General features: G+C 38.7%; 1 protein-coding gene across 4 annotated transcripts in view; it reads left to right on the top strand.

Moving 5' to 3' along the window:
• Window positions 1–13,345, top strand: part of RC3H1 (ring finger and CCCH-type domains 1) — a 48,746-nt gene that overhangs the window by 22,316 nt on the left and 13,085 nt on the right. For all 4 annotated transcript variants that reach the window (XM_031049908.2, XM_031049907.2, XM_031049906.2 and 1 more), the window contains exons 8-15: window positions 1,551–1,669; window positions 3,674–3,786; window positions 7,064–7,345; window positions 7,684–7,901; window positions 9,291–9,667; window positions 10,789–10,920; window positions 11,490–11,642; window positions 12,534–12,744. In XM_031049908.2, the coding sequence (XP_030905768.1) occupies window positions 1,551–1,669; window positions 3,674–3,786; window positions 7,064–7,345; window positions 7,684–7,901; window positions 9,291–9,667; window positions 10,789–10,920; window positions 11,490–11,642; window positions 12,534–12,744 (1,605 nt within the window). The remainder of the gene's footprint in view (window positions 1–1,550; window positions 1,670–3,673; window positions 3,787–7,063; window positions 7,346–7,683; window positions 7,902–9,290; window positions 9,668–10,788; window positions 10,921–11,489; window positions 11,643–12,533; window positions 12,745–13,345) is intronic.

The raw sequence follows: 13,345 nt of genomic DNA, 5'->3' as shown, positions 1-13,345 counted from the left end.
TGTGTTAGTTTCTAACCTTGTGCTTGGAAGGCTCTCTTAGAAACAGCCTAAAATCATAAGGCATCTCCTCTGTAAATAATTTTGGATTCCAAAGTAGAACTTTGCTAGTTTGAATAGACAGAAGCTGGGCAAAAAAAATGAATCTAGTCAGGAAAAGATTTGTTATCACAGGGATTTTAGTATTTTTCTTGTTAATACGTAATTCTGAAAAGGTGTGAAAGTCTGGACTTAAGTTGGAGACAATGTAGTGGGGAAATAAAATCTAAGATGTTGATAGAGGAGAGAAAAATGGAAATTTTGAAAAAGTCAGCAGCACTGTGAGTATGGATCACCTCACGGAGAGAGGAAGGGGCAGAATGGGGAGTACTGTGGCAGAAATTTTGGTTTATACCTGTTAGTAATACTGACTTTAAAAATTCTGTCAGAGTAGCATGAAGGCTTAAACTATGGCTTTGGGAGAATAACAGTTGTAGTTCTTCGTTTCTTTTTGTTTAAAACAGGAAAAAAAAAATTACCCTTTAAATAAGGACCAGTTGTACTTCACAGTCAAAGGGGATGTAGTCCTTTCTGCCCAGATATTTAAAAAGTCAGAGTTAAAACTGTGTGTACTGTAAATTTGTTAGCTGAGACTGATACATCAATTGGAATCACTAATAGCCTCACTCAGTTTCAGTAGGCAAGTCTGATCTTGATGTTCCTTTTACTTGCTGTTTTGTTTCTTCCCTGCTGCTCTATACATACGCTGAAGTTCCTCTGGAACAACTTAGTTCTTGTGAGCAGAATGGAATGTAATTATACTAAAGATGCTGAAAGGCACTTTAAGGTCTTGTGTTTTGCAGCAGTGTGTAGGCACACGATGGGAGTGTCATCTGCTGGAACAGATTTAACGATTAGAAAAGTAAATTGGCTAGAAAAACAAGTGCCCCTGTAGAATTAAGACTGCAATTTATTCACACTGCTGTATGTTAGATGGTGGTCTGTTACATAAATTTTCTTGTGACATTTTTTCATGTGAGAGGCATCAACTTCTGTTGCTCTTCAGTGACTGTGCTTTCAAGATCTAGGCCAGTGATGGTATTTGAACAAGAATGACTTTGTCTGCAGGAGTCTGAATGCAAAGAGGGATTTTCAGCCTGGTTTATTTTGTTGTTGTTTGTAGGATTTTTGTTTTGATTTCTGTTGAGCTGGTGTTGATCAGTTGGTTGTGAGGTTGCTTTTTTTGTGTGTGTGTTGTTTGGTTTGTTTTTTGGGGGGGATTGTTCTTCCCCTTTCATGATACTCTGGAGTTCTTGTGAGGTATGAAAGTTCTGGTGAAAGGAAATAATTTGACATGGTAATAATAGTTTTGCTACCTCATTTGGTATTTGGTGTGGTTCAATCCTGAGTCTATAGGTAGCTTTATCATTTAAATGGTACATACCCCTAAATTAGTGCTGAAAGCTTTTTTATCTCATTACATGTTTTTGATAAAATCCTTTTGATCTCTTTGTACCTGGTTTTGGAAAATCCTGTTGACTTTTTACGTTCTCTCTTTGTTGTCAATGCAATAGATGCTCCACCTCCAACATGGGAACAACTGAAAAATGGACTAGTTGCTGTGAGGACTGTGGTTCATGGCTTAGTTGATTATATTCAGAATCACAGCAAGAAAGGAACAGATCAGCAACAGGTAAAAGCTAAATGGTTTAGGAAGTGTTTTCCCCTGAACATGACTGGCTGTGTTCAATAGTAGGTGTTTCCTAATGTCATCTGGAGAGATTTGTTTTGACGAGGAGCTGATTAGAAACATTACTGCTGAATAATATCAAAAAACTAAACAAGGAGGGGAGGGGAACAAAACAAAACCGAAAATAAATCAAGACAATGTACCCCCCAATGCATGCTGCATTAATTTGCACAGCTTACTAGGATGAAAAGACAATAGTCTGATCCAGCTGCAAGCTTAGGGGGATGAATAAACAACTCTCCTGACTAGAGGATGGGGAAGAGAAGCCAGGATGTATTAAAACTATGATCTGTGGGAATTTTCTTGGGTTTGTTTTGATGTGACACATTTCAGACAGATGGCTGTGTGTTAAGGAAATTAAACTTTCTCATACCAAAATGGTCTGTAAAACAAATATTTGGGAAGACTTCATAAAAGGTGCAATCCAAATTTCTGAAACAGCTTCTTTTGTTTCAGAAACAAAATGTTGCCAAATATGTGTATTAACCTATACAAGAGTTATCGTACCACACGTTCCTTTGATCTCATTTCGTTGTATAGCTAAGTTAATGTAAATGCTAAGTGCTGCTGACACTGTTGCCTGACACATATTAACACTCCCTCCCTTGCTTTGGCACTGTTCCTATTGGAGAGCTAGTTTGGGGAACCCAACTAGTAGAAAGGCTACATCTGCCTAAAAAAGAAGCAAAATTATAGTGAATTATTTATGCTAGCTTACCTTTTTGCATTCACTGGGATGCGTAATAAGCACTGTTAACCAGCAGAAGGAAAAGCAGTAGGAATACACAAGTGGAAATCAGGATGGGAAAAACAGTGAGGGGTTTTGTTCTGCTCAGACCATTGCCGAGACCTGGTACTGTGCTGCTTGGAAAGGAATCCAAGGCCTCCCAAGTGGAAAAGGGGCAATCTGTTGAGTATTGCATGGAGTTTTGCTGGCTGGCAGTAGTGGCCAGTATAAGGCTGTGCAGCTTATGCACTCCCTTCCTAAATCCTCTTCCCACTACAGTAGATGGGAGGAAAGAGAAAAATCACTTTTCAAATGGCTTCTTACAGATTTACATCTTTTGGCTGAGTTTTTTAGAAAGCAATAGTTGAGTTTTCCCTTGATGAAAACCCTTATTAGGGTATTTCTGCCTCTGATTTAATTCTGCCACAAAAACTGTAAGGACTCAAATGTCTTTGAAACTACCACTGGCATTCTGGCAAAGTTTATATAGAGACTGGCAAATGGGCATTCATGCAGAGAGCAAGACTGCAGTAAGTCATTGTTTCTTGGAAAACTTAACCAAAGAGAGGTACAGAAAACTACCTATACCCTGTTGATCTGTGTAGCAGTAAGATTGCATCCTCAGCTGTTGGCAGAAATAATCATAGTAGATAGTGAAGGGATTTTTTTTTTTTAGTCCAAAGGGAGGGGTGAAAGGGAATTGGACGAAAAGTAACTCAGAGTAACTCTGATAAAGATACTCAGAAAAGTGCTGTCTTGAGCTAACAAAAATCAAAGGAAAAGCAACTGACCAGATTGTGGGGTTTTTTGTTTTGGTTTTTTTTTTTATATATAAACTTAGTGAATATTAGGCAATTTCTGATTAAGCATGGTTTGGTGGCATTTTTTTCCAGCGTATATCAGTTTTTTCCACTTAAGTGGGTCCTGAAACATACAGCTGTGTTCCAATTAAGCTTCCGTAAGGAATTAGAATTAAAATGTTTTAAAAACCTGGTACTGACTTAACTGTCAAAATATCTGCTCTTGAATCTGTTAGTTCTATTGAAGATCCAGACACAAATACTGCTCCAGTCATTTACTTCACCATAGGTATATCCAGAACATTTGAATTGAAGGAATTATCAGCAGTTAAACATCATGCCTTTAATAAGAGGATGCATTCAGCTCTTGGTGAAGCACTTATATTCAGATATCTCACCTGGTTTCTTTAACCTTGTCAGCCTCCTCAGCACAGCAAGTACAAGACATACATGTGCAGAGACATGAAACAGAGAGGAGGATGCCCTCGGGGGGCCAGCTGCACCTTTGCACATTCACAGGAGGAGCTAGAAAAGTAAGTGTACCTCTTACAGTAGAAATCAATCCATTTTTTGTTTCATCTTAGAGTTATTTGTTGTATGTAGGAATGACGAGAGGAAGCATAATTTGTCTATTACATTAGCAGGAAATTAGATTAACAACTAACAGTCATCTTGGGTTTTCTAATTGTTCTTAAGTATAGGATATTTTGCTTTGTTCAACATTAATGCATCTCTGGAAGTTTGATGGTTATGCAAGTGTTATTTGAGATTTTGGAGGTGGACTGTTTCTCTTAAGGGTGACTAAACATGCTGTTTGACTGCATCCATCGTAGTCACTGTGTGTACTTTGCATCTTGCCTTTATATTCAGTTAGTTTGCTGGCAGTTTTCCAAATGCAGGAGTTCTCCTGTTCTTCTGTGCTGCTAGGGCTATCCACAAAGCTAAAAATGCGCATCACAAGTTTTCTTTCAGCAACAGCTTTTCTTTGAAACTTCTTAACAGTTTGCACATGCAATAACCTCAGTGATTAAATCTATTGTTGAAGAGTTAAAAAATGGTGGTCATACAAAATCTATAGTAAGTAAGCTACATTCAAGGGCAGGCCACTGCTGTTCTGAAGGTCATTTTAATTATTTTTAAAGTAAAATGGATTATTTAAGATTTAAAAGAGATAAATACTATATGTTTTATGTAGCATATGTAACTTGTTACATGGTTTTGGGGTTAAAAGAATTTGCATCTTTCAAAAAAATTAATCAGAAGAAAACTCTAAAGTTTGGGACTGGTATACAGGCTTTTTCCACTCCATAGTCTAAAGCTTGAAGCATTAATATGGCAGTTCATTGGCTGTATAGCCAGCATGCAGTGCATAAGCAAAACAGGAAGAAAAGCAGAGCAGAGCATGTGGTGTTAGAATGACAAAGGCAGTTATTCATATTAACAGAGAACAGCACTTTGATACTTGTGTTCTGCAGAAACAGTTGGGATTTTTTCCCTTTTGTCATGGTGTTAAAAAAAATGGAGACTGGTACTGCTGGTTTGGATGGTTAACAAGGGTGGTGAGTCAGTATTAGTACCTCTGAACTAATCGTATGCATCAAGGAGAACTGTTTGTCAGCTTTGTGGGTGTAATAGGCTTTTTTTTTTGTCCAGGTTGACTTGTATTATGTGGTTGTGTAACTTTAAGTTCCAGTTCTTCCTTGTACCTTTTATCTTTGTTTTATTTCTTTGAGTAGATACTGCATTAGTGTTCTTCCTTTTTTAAAAATGTTTAATATGAATAATATGAATTGCTGTTGCTATGTAGTAGTTCCTCTGTGTGTCTCATTATATACAGCTTCACGCTTGCAGGAAGGTTATGGTGAACTATGTGGTAGTGTCTTAGATAGCAAATTATAATTTTGACTGTTTAAACAGCAGCTCATTTTCCCCTTGGCAAAGGAGAAAGACCCAGTGTGCATAAGCAAGTATTACATTTTTAGATTGTTTTTGTGTTCTGCATGTGTAGAGAAAACAACAAATATATTTGGAAAAATTGAGAGAGCAGCCCTGCAAATTTATATATATGTATATATTAAGTAATTTATCATGGAGGGTGCTATATAAACTCTTCCTGTCACCTTTGGTTGAAAGGGTGTCTATACACATGCACCTGTATCTCTTGAGCATACTGTTCTGTTCTAGCTGAATGAATGGGCAGGGGTGGCCAGCCCTCATCTAGCAAGTTGTGTGTAAGCCTTCCAGGGAGTCAGGAGCTGTAAGACACTGTGACTCTAGGAGACCTCATTGGATGAGGTTGTCCAAAAGTATATGGTGTGGAGAACATGGCAATGGCTTCCTTCTGCTGCCTTGCCCACTTGCTTGAGTGATTTGAATATTGAGCAGGATACCAAAGTAGAGCTGTGAGCTCAGCCTGGGGAGTTCACTTTCACTCACCTCCATGTGTCCAGCTGACTTTTACAGCTGATGTGAGATGCCAGAAAAACTTCTGAGCAGCATATGTTAAGAAAGCTGTAGTTTATCTGTACTTAAGGGCTTTTATTGTGGTGATAGCCTGGCTTGTTTACTCCCTTTAAATACATTCTGAATGATGTCCACTGTCAACACTTCATAGCTTGAACTTATAGTTTGATTATGTGGGTAAAGATTGATTCAGCCAGGAGACTGGGAAAGTTTGGAAGGTGGCTAGAAGATAATCAATGAACTAGTAAGACAAACAGCTCAAATATATGTAGCAAGATTATGCTTTGACTCCATACTCAGTCATATCTAAAAACCAAAATAACCACAACAGAAAAAACACCAAAAAACTTCTTGCCCCTGTTGCATTGCTGTTAATGCTGTACATGTGTGGGCAAACACAAACATTATCTGAAGTTGGAGTAATAGAGTATAACTGCCCCCTTTTTCTGCAGTAACATGAACCTTCCTAGTCTGTGTTACCATCTCACTCTGCTAGAAATGGAAGTGCTGTCTTCAACCCTGTAGAAGAAACAGCCTCTTACTGTGTAATATAAGCAGCAGGAGCACTCAGGCCTACAAATATGCCCTGCCACTTTATGTTCTGATACCTAAACTAATGGCAGGATGTTTAGTGAAGGACATTCAACTCTGGAATTTGCTCTTTGTTGCTCCAGTACTGTCAGTCTGCTGATTTTGTGGAATGTTTATTCAGCCTTTCGTGAGAAGCAGTTAGATTTTTGTAATTACAGTGTGTTCACAGAAGTGCTTATCTCTGCAGTTGCTTACCAAATGAAGCAAACAGTGTAAGTTGTGTATTGGTAAAGTAACATAAATTCTAAAAACTGTGCTTTAAAAGATACTGCATGGCAATAAACACTTGACTTGGCTTGTTGTTGGGCAAATGGTGCAAAAGGGAATCTTCATCTTCTGTCGCTTGAATTTTCTGCTGTTAATTTTGCATCTGAATAAAATGAACCTGAATAGTCTGTGATCCTTATTCTGAAGCCTCTGTTACTGTAGGTAGTATTTTATGTGATGTTTGGGTTTGTTTTTCTTCTGTACAATTGAAATGCATATATGCACAGGATATAAGATTTTAACCTTGTTGTGTGAAGCATCTGAATTCTTGGTGTAGTTGGCATTAAAAATCCATCCTTGTTCTGATTGACTGCTGGTAACAGTTCAAATAGCAGTGAAGTAGTCTAACAGATACTCTCACAAGGCCTTAGGAAACTTGAATTAAAACTTGAAGCTTTTGGTAGCATCTCTGTTTGAAAAAGAATTTTGAAAATGGATCTCTCTATTCTTTTGTTCCAATTTTTTATATGTGGCTTCTTTTCTCCAAAGATTCCGTAAAATGAACAAGCGTTTGGTTCCCAGAAGACCCCTGAGTGCCTCCCTGGGCCAGCTAAATGAGGTGGGCCTGCCTTCAGGAGCTATCCTCTCAGAGGAAGGGGGAGTGGACTTGCCCAATAGGAAAACTTCTGCTCTGCCAAATGGAATTGTATCAACAGGCAACACAGTGACGCAACTTATTTCTCGAGGGACTGACTCCGGTTATGAAACAGCTCTGAAGCCAGGGAAGATGGACCATTTGAGTAGCAGTGCCCCTGGATCCCCTCCTGACTTGTACGGGTCTTTCTAAGTGTTTGAAGTGTCATGTGTGTAAATATGCAATAGAAACAAACTCATTTTCTAGAAAAGAAACAGAACAAGATTTTTCTTTCGGTCTTGTGATTTTTTTTTGTCGTTGTTTTGGGTTTTTGTTGGTTTCATTTGTTTGCTTTTAAGTGATTAAAAATAGAGTAGAAAATTAAAGCTGAAATGAAACTGTTTTACTTCACTGTTTGTTTATATTTTAATTGGAGAAGGTGATGTAAGCCTTCAGCAGGTGGAGGATAGACTGACTTATAGTACAGTGTGTTATATCAGGCCTTAATAAGCAGTGCCATCTTTGTACTTTTTAGGCTGGAACCTGTTCCCAAGAGCTCTATTTCTGCCTTACCAGTGAACCCTCATCCTGTGCCTGCTCGGGCACCAACAGATCTGCCTTCGGTGTCAGTCACCAAGCAGTTGCAAATGGTACCACGAGGGTCTCAGCTGTATAATACACAGCAAGCAGATATGTTTTATCAAGATCCTAGAGGAACTGCCCCACCATTTGAGCCAGCACCCTACCAACAAGGTAATCTTAAGACCAAATTCTCTATCTTTCATCTTCATACTGATTTTACTCTTTCTTCTCCTCTCTCTTGTGTTTTTAAGCCTTCACATTGGAGTCTTACCTGTTATGTGGATTGTAGACACTAATGTGGTGATGACATAATAAAATGGAAATCGGCAGGCTTTTTATGTCTTGACTGAAGTTGTCTATGCAGTTGAAAACGGAGGTTTATGCCCATCCTGTGTAGCAACTTCTTTTCTTTCCTTTCAGTTCTTCCTAACTAGACTGGATCAGGAGTCTAATATGGTAAATTTTAATTCAGTTTGACTCAGGGAAAATGGAAATTGAGTTTAACCAGCAGAGGGTGTTATGTTTGAGGAGTAAAAGTACTTACATCGTTAATGAAAAGTGTGTATTTCAGAAGTGTCTGCATATGCATGTGATGGGTAAAGCTAAATGAAATTAGAGAAGGATGTTGCACACCCTTACACAACATAAGATTGGAGAGAGAAATTACATGAAGTGAAGTTAATGTGAAGGAAAAATAAGGAATGAAAGACTGAAAGAAGTGGAAAAAAGAAAAAGCATTAGAAAAGAAGGGGAGCAGGAGAGCACCATAATTTTTCAGAAGGTTGCAGGGTATTTTGAAGGTGGGGGAAGAGCTTACGTTTGATTCTTGTGTGCAAATTAAGATCTGAGATGTCCGTAAAACTTGATGCCCATGTTGATGATGATGTGCACGTGTTCATCCTTATTTTTTAATTATCAAGAGACCGCAGATAGTTTACCAAAATCTTCATGTAACTAAGGGGTGTGTTCTTGCAAGTTTTCTTCTTAGTTCTTAGAAGTGATTCACAGTGTGAAATTTCTTTCTGCTGTTCGAGAGGTAGAACAAATCTTTAGGTAACTTTAAATTGTAATTAATCTGTGTTTCTGTACACAGGCAGTGGCTCTGATATTTTGGGACAAATTGAATTTAATTGCATGGATGCAGATGTACAGGCTAAACTTCAGTTTACTTTTTAAGTCTTATCTAGCTAAAAACATTTATGCCAATCTGCAGAGACATGCTAGAGAGTTATTTTGTTTGGCATGCTAGCAGGACTGGGATAGACTCAGTCTCACCACCTTTTCTCCAGCTACTGTAACCTTTATGCCTTGCTGGTATTTTATTTAGATAATTTAACTGTGTCACTTGAGCTTCGTATTATGTTCTGCTTTTCTGTGGTTAGTTTTTTAGTAGAAATACCGGTTAGACAGTGGGTAAACAACAAATGTGAATTTATAACCCTTGTCTTCGTGATGCTTGTAGACTGGAGTATTTGAAACAATTCTGTTTTGTGGTCAGTTGTGATAATCACTTTATCTCATTTGTGGATTTGTTTTTATATTCTTCTTGCCTTCTTTCAGGAGTTTACTATCCCACTCAGTCCATGTCTCGCTTTGTCCGACCTCCTCCATCAGTTCCTGAACCTGGTCCACCTTATTTAGACCATTACCCACCCTACCTTCAGGATCGTGTGGTGAGCCCACAGTACACACAGCCGCAGCAGTATCCTCCTATGGGACAACCCATATACCCACCTCACTATGACAGTCGTCGTGTGTATCCCACTGTCCAGCCGTATCAGCGAGAGGAGATTGTCCGAGGAAGCCCTGTACCCATTGAAATTCCACAAGCAGCTGTACCCTCCTACATACCTGAATCAAGAGACAGATACCAGCAAACAGAGGGTTATTGCCCAGTGACTCCACATCTAGGTCAGATCAGACCTTCATGCCACAGGGTATGAGGTTTATATCACAATTTTTTAGTTGTTTAAGAGAGAAACTATGAACTACTTGAGAATTTGAATATTTCTGTAGTAAGATGGTGGGGATTATGAGGAATTAGAAGTTTAATCTTTAAGAAGGGGTAGATTTTAAGAACCTAATTAAAAACTGGAAGACAGTTTAGGTACTGGTCAACTCTACAGTTACGTTAATATGGAGAAGAGCCGGTTACTACTTAGTGTTCAAAGTAAGTAGCAAACTTAGTTTTTGAAGTAGAAAAGCGTTGTAGTTACCTTGGGAATCTATGGTCCTGACTTCCCCAACAAAGATTAGACTGGAGAAAGCCGACATTTTTGTAGTGCAGATTAATCCACAGTGTGTGGAAGTGGTCACATGTGCAGTATTGTACTACTCATCTGTGACTGGACCACCTCTGTGCCTAAATCAGTATTCAAACATGCATCCCGTGATAAAGGAATTGAAGCTTCTGCTCTTCAAAATTCTCTCTACTTTAAGACTTCCTAGAAGTGTACAAACAAAAAGAAGTGTCCTGGTAAATCACTAGCTGGAATGGAGTCCTGAACAGTTGGATTTACATACCTGTCATTCATTTTGGAGGCTCTGAATTCTATTGCTGAGTCCTGGAAGAATTTTTACATAGTTCATAGATTTCAGTTTTGAGTTTGTCACATTTTTTGGGGTGTTTGATTCTGTTGCAAAATGAATGATTAATGTAAACTACCTGTGAATAGGTTATGATCTGTAGAGTTCTATCACTTTCCCACCATATAACTGAAGTGGGGACCTGCCATGCTGGGTCATGTTTCGTGGAAACTTTGCCAAGTTGGAACACAGATTCATGTTGAGCTACCTGTGAGTTAAAAGTGTTAAAGTTGCGTCACTGAGTTAGTTGAGTATCTGATCAGTTCCAGGCAAAATAATGTTCTCTGCTTTTGAGGTGTATGGCCAATGTAGGAACATGTATGTGATACTGCCTGTTCATCGTAGAAGTATCTGGTTGCCTTGTTTTGTTTGGATAAAAAGCATTTTTTTTTAATTACTAGTTTTGTGCATTAATGCTTCAAACTTTGTAATGTATTTCAAGTTTTGTAATGTATTTCTCTCTTCATTTCAGCCTCATCCCAGCCTGGATGAACTTCATCGGCGAAGGAAAGAGATCATGGCCCAGCTAGAAGAGAGGAAGGTGATTTCTCCACCTCCTTTTGCACCATCACCAACCTTGCCTCATCCTTTTCATTCAGAGGAGGTAAGCATATTTTGACAAAAGTATAACTTGCTAGCATATTTGGAAAATACTTTGGTGTTTGTGTGTTGGTAGGTGAAGACAACAAAGTTAGAACAATACAGTGCTGGTGGAGGAGATTTTGTGTTCTAGGTGCGAAGCACTTATGGTGCATTCTTGTAGCTGTTGTTTCCCTGATCTGCTACTTACCCTGACCTATCTGCCTTTGGTGCAACCAAAAGAAGTAGCTTTGAAACTTTATTAATTGAAGTAGTCTTCACAGTTACTGGAATTCATCATTTGCTGTTGACATGTTTATAGTTAAGTAATAGCTTGATGGAGGTTTATTTTTTAACCAGGGTCAAAATATCACTCTCGTACTGGCCATGTGGACAGTCAGCACAGGGAGTGTAGCCAGGTGATCAGAATTTCATGCATTTCATGCTTGCTGTGGCCCAAGTCCAAATGGTGATGTACTGATTAAAAAATAATCCTGGTAGTTTTTCAAGCTCATTGTTATTGAACTAAGTGCTGGTGGCTGTGAAACTGCTTCTTCCCTTCACTTACAGAACCAGATTTTTGTTTTTGTACAGTACTTGGATGAAGATCTGAAGGTAGCTGGGAAATACAAAGGAAATGACTACAGCCAGTACTCTCCCTGGTCCTGTGACACTATCGGCTCCTACATTGGAACCAAAGATGCAAAACCCAAAGATGTTGTGGCAGCAAGGAGTGTGGAGATGGCGGTATGTAGGGAGTGGGAGAACACAGAAGCAAAGTTGATACTTTTGTGGATTTGGAGGGACTCTTTCATTTACTTTCCAGGATGATTGGAGTGCTTGTATTTAAGCTCAAAAGTGCACTGCAGTCAAATATATTTGCAAGTGTGCAGAGTGCTTTGTTTTCAAAGGTACAAATAGTCCTACATCTTTGTAGCTGTTTTAAAATTCTGGATATAGATGCAGGTTTACCACTCTAAAGCCATGGATAGCAAGAGATGCTTTGCCATGATTCTTTATGCTTACTTGAAATCCAAAATTGCTTTCTACTGGCAGCTCGTTAGTTAAACCTGTTCATCTGTTGCTTTCTGTCAGAGGGAGATGCTGTAACTTTGTGCTATTAAATCCTTTTAAGATAATTATTACTGCTGGTTTTATTAGTTTTTACTTGAAAGACTGTCTGATCTGTGACCACTTGAATACCCGAACTTGCATGAAGCTTTTGAAAAGCTTAGTTGTAACATAATACTAAGCTGATTCTTTTTGAGGGCAATATCTAGCTCTGTTCTGTGTTTATTCAGTCATTCACTGAAGCTGTGGGTGTCTGGCTGCGATCATAGTCTGTACTGCTGCATTTTTGCAAAGCCAGTGTTGCAAGAAAAAAAAAATCATTATTGGACTCAGTGTAGAAGAAAATAAATAGGATTCTGAAATACCACCACTGTTTCATTTTTTTACTAACATTTAAGCATCACTCTGCAGCTAGGAATAGGCTGGTAGAACAGGCAGACTAGTTTAAGGATGAAGGAAATAGAAAATACAGCTGAGACTTACTATACCAGTGTACCGACTTGTAAAAGCACTGTGATTTTTCTCATTTCTGAATAAGTTTGACTGCCTCTTCCATATCTTGCCTAGAACGTAGATAGTAAAGCCATGCGTGACCAGCGATTAGACATGCAACGAAGAGCAGCAGAGACTGGTGATGATGACCTCATTCCATTTGGAGACCGACCAACTGTGTCGAGATTTGGGGCTATCTCTCGTACTTCCAAAGCCATGTATCAGAATTCTGGTCCCATCCAGGCCATGGCAGTTCAGGGAGCTAACACCAAATCTATCATTTCAGGTATGATGATCTACACTTGGATTTTGCTGTCTGTTGCTGCTTTTAGTGCTAGTAGTATAGTTCAAGTTGGAGACAGCCCCTGTAAGTTTGTTTCTTGTCTTAGAAAAATAGGTGAGATATATGTTATGCCACTAAAAATAACTCTAGGTAAGACTACACTGAGAAGCCTGAAGAAAAAGGCTGTCACTTCCTCTTGCAAGGGCAGGTTTGTGCACATCTAGTGTATGTGTTGGTGATTTGTTGTTGCTTTTTGGGAAAAGTTACTTTGTTCTGCTGATCCTGCTGAGATGAGGTTTCTTTTAAGTCTCTTGCAGTAGAATCCAGAAATTTACTGCTTTCCCAAAGATAAAATACAAAATCATCATAACTCTACTGCACTCCTACTTTATGGGTGGTTGCTGCTGCAGGCTTAATACAGGCATTGCTTTGTGCACTGTTAGGCAAAGCAAATAAAATCGGAATAGTTTATTTTCTACACATCTTTTTTCTAATAACATGTAATATGACTATATGTCTTACTGCAGAAGATATCTCTTTGAGTGAATTGAAGAAGAAACACTAGGCTTCCTCACTTTTAGCAGCTTTGCCTTTCTGATTATTC

The sequence above is a fragment of the Melopsittacus undulatus genome, chromosome 6, assembly GCF_012275295.1.
Source record: "Melopsittacus undulatus isolate bMelUnd1 chromosome 6, bMelUnd1.mat.Z, whole genome shotgun sequence".
In the NCBI taxonomy this organism is placed as follows: domain Eukaryota; kingdom Metazoa; phylum Chordata; class Aves; order Psittaciformes; family Psittaculidae; genus Melopsittacus; species Melopsittacus undulatus.
Note: the sequence above shows the minus strand (reverse complement) of the source record. Positions and strands in the feature narration are given on the sequence as shown.